At 31.2% G+C, this 1523-nt stretch overlaps 1 protein-coding gene across 1 annotated transcript in view; it reads left to right on the top strand.

Annotated features, from left to right (window-relative positions):
• The window catches only part of ZNF711 (zinc finger protein 711), a 21330-nt gene that overhangs the window by 14290 nt on the left and 5517 nt on the right, over positions 1-1523 (top strand). The window contains exon 6 of the mRNA XM_077777462.1: positions 514-651. Within this exon, the coding sequence (XP_077633588.1) occupies positions 514-651 (138 nt within the window). The remainder of the gene's footprint in view (positions 1-513; positions 652-1523) is intronic.

Raw genomic sequence — 1523 nt, 5'->3', positions numbered from 1 at the left:
CATATACTTATATATACATTATGTCATATATATATATATAATGAGTTTGATTATTTTTAAAATTTTTTCAATTACTAGTATTTTTGATTACTTTTCATTGCATGTACACACCTGCATTTGTTATAGTATGTGGGGTAGCAAGGACCACTTTCTAGTATTGATTCTATGGGAAACGCTTTCTGAGTTCCAAAGATAAATCAAGCAGAATTATGAACTGCAAAATTTTTTACAAATTCATAATGTCCAATGGACTATAAAATTAGTCAATATATTTCAAGCGCACATGTTTTATATACTCTAAAAGTCATTTTCATAGGATATGTTCTAAGAGGAGAATAAGAGTTTTAATAAATGATTGTCTCCTAGTGGCACTAGTCTCCAAAGTGCCTCATGTAATTTTAAAATTAACCAAATTGAAATCTTGACAGTTGGAAAAATTTAAATTGTTTGGAATTTTTTACCCATTTATTAAATATTTGGGGTTATAAACAAGCAATTATTTCTAAAATTTAGGTTGCGCTGAAATAGCAGATGAAGTTTACATGGAAGTCATTGTAGGGGAAGAGGAAGGAACTTCTCTCCCTGACACTCAGCTTGAGGACTCTGATGTTAATAAAACAATTATCCCTGTTGTCTGGGCTGCGGCATATGGTAGGACACTGGCATTTTTTCACCTGCTAAGTACATAACATATCTATTTAATCAGCCTTTAGGTCATTAAATATGCTGTGCTAATGCCCCCCATGAGATGACTAATAAAAAATGTTTTGCTGTGGACTGATTAATCTTGTTATGTAAGTGATCTTCCTACCATATATCTTGTGTTATTTAAAATGAGCCTTGCTTAACGCATTACTGGTTTTCAAAAAGACTTATTTAAAATCCTGCCTGTATAAATTAGTTCTATAAAAAGTTTTATTTTTCTAAAGTAGGAATATCCTTGAAATTTAATCCTTCCCCTGTTTCAAAAACTTACTTCATGTATTAACACCACCATAAGAAAGGGGGGGGGTTGAAAAGAAACAAGAATCCAGGTGTGCTCTTCTAGAAAGTATCTAATGGAAGGTAAATTTATCAGCTTTTTTTTTTCTTTCTATGTAACCTCATTCCTACGTAATTTACAAGATGGTCCAGGTATACTCTTTACTTTGAAAATTTTTGGTGTTTAAATGCATTATCTTATCTCAATTTTTCCAAAGGTTCATTCATTCAAGTCATTTATTGAGCATATCTTCAATTTTGAGTGTATTCTGCAGAAATATCTACTCAATTTTTATTTATAAAGTAAGATTGTTCTAGATTTTAACAGTTCCAAGGACGCTAACAGTAGCCCTTATTTTCAGTGCGTGAAATTATATCTAATCTATGGGAGTGGAAGAACGCAACAACAAAAAAGTTTAATCCAAGGAACAGTGGTCAAAGTAAGAGTTTTGTAGATTAAGATGTGATCCACTAGTAATGATTATACTCCGCATATCAGATTTTAATTAGCCTTTTTTTTTTTTTAGGAGATGAAAGAAGAG

Source organism: Crocuta crocuta, unplaced genomic scaffold, assembly GCF_008692635.1.
Source record: "Crocuta crocuta isolate KB4526 unplaced genomic scaffold, BGI_CrCroc_1.0 scaffold781, whole genome shotgun sequence".
Classification (NCBI taxonomy): Eukaryota; Metazoa; Chordata; class Mammalia; order Carnivora; family Hyaenidae; genus Crocuta; species Crocuta crocuta.
Note: the sequence above shows the minus strand (reverse complement) of the source record. Positions and strands in the feature narration are given on the sequence as shown.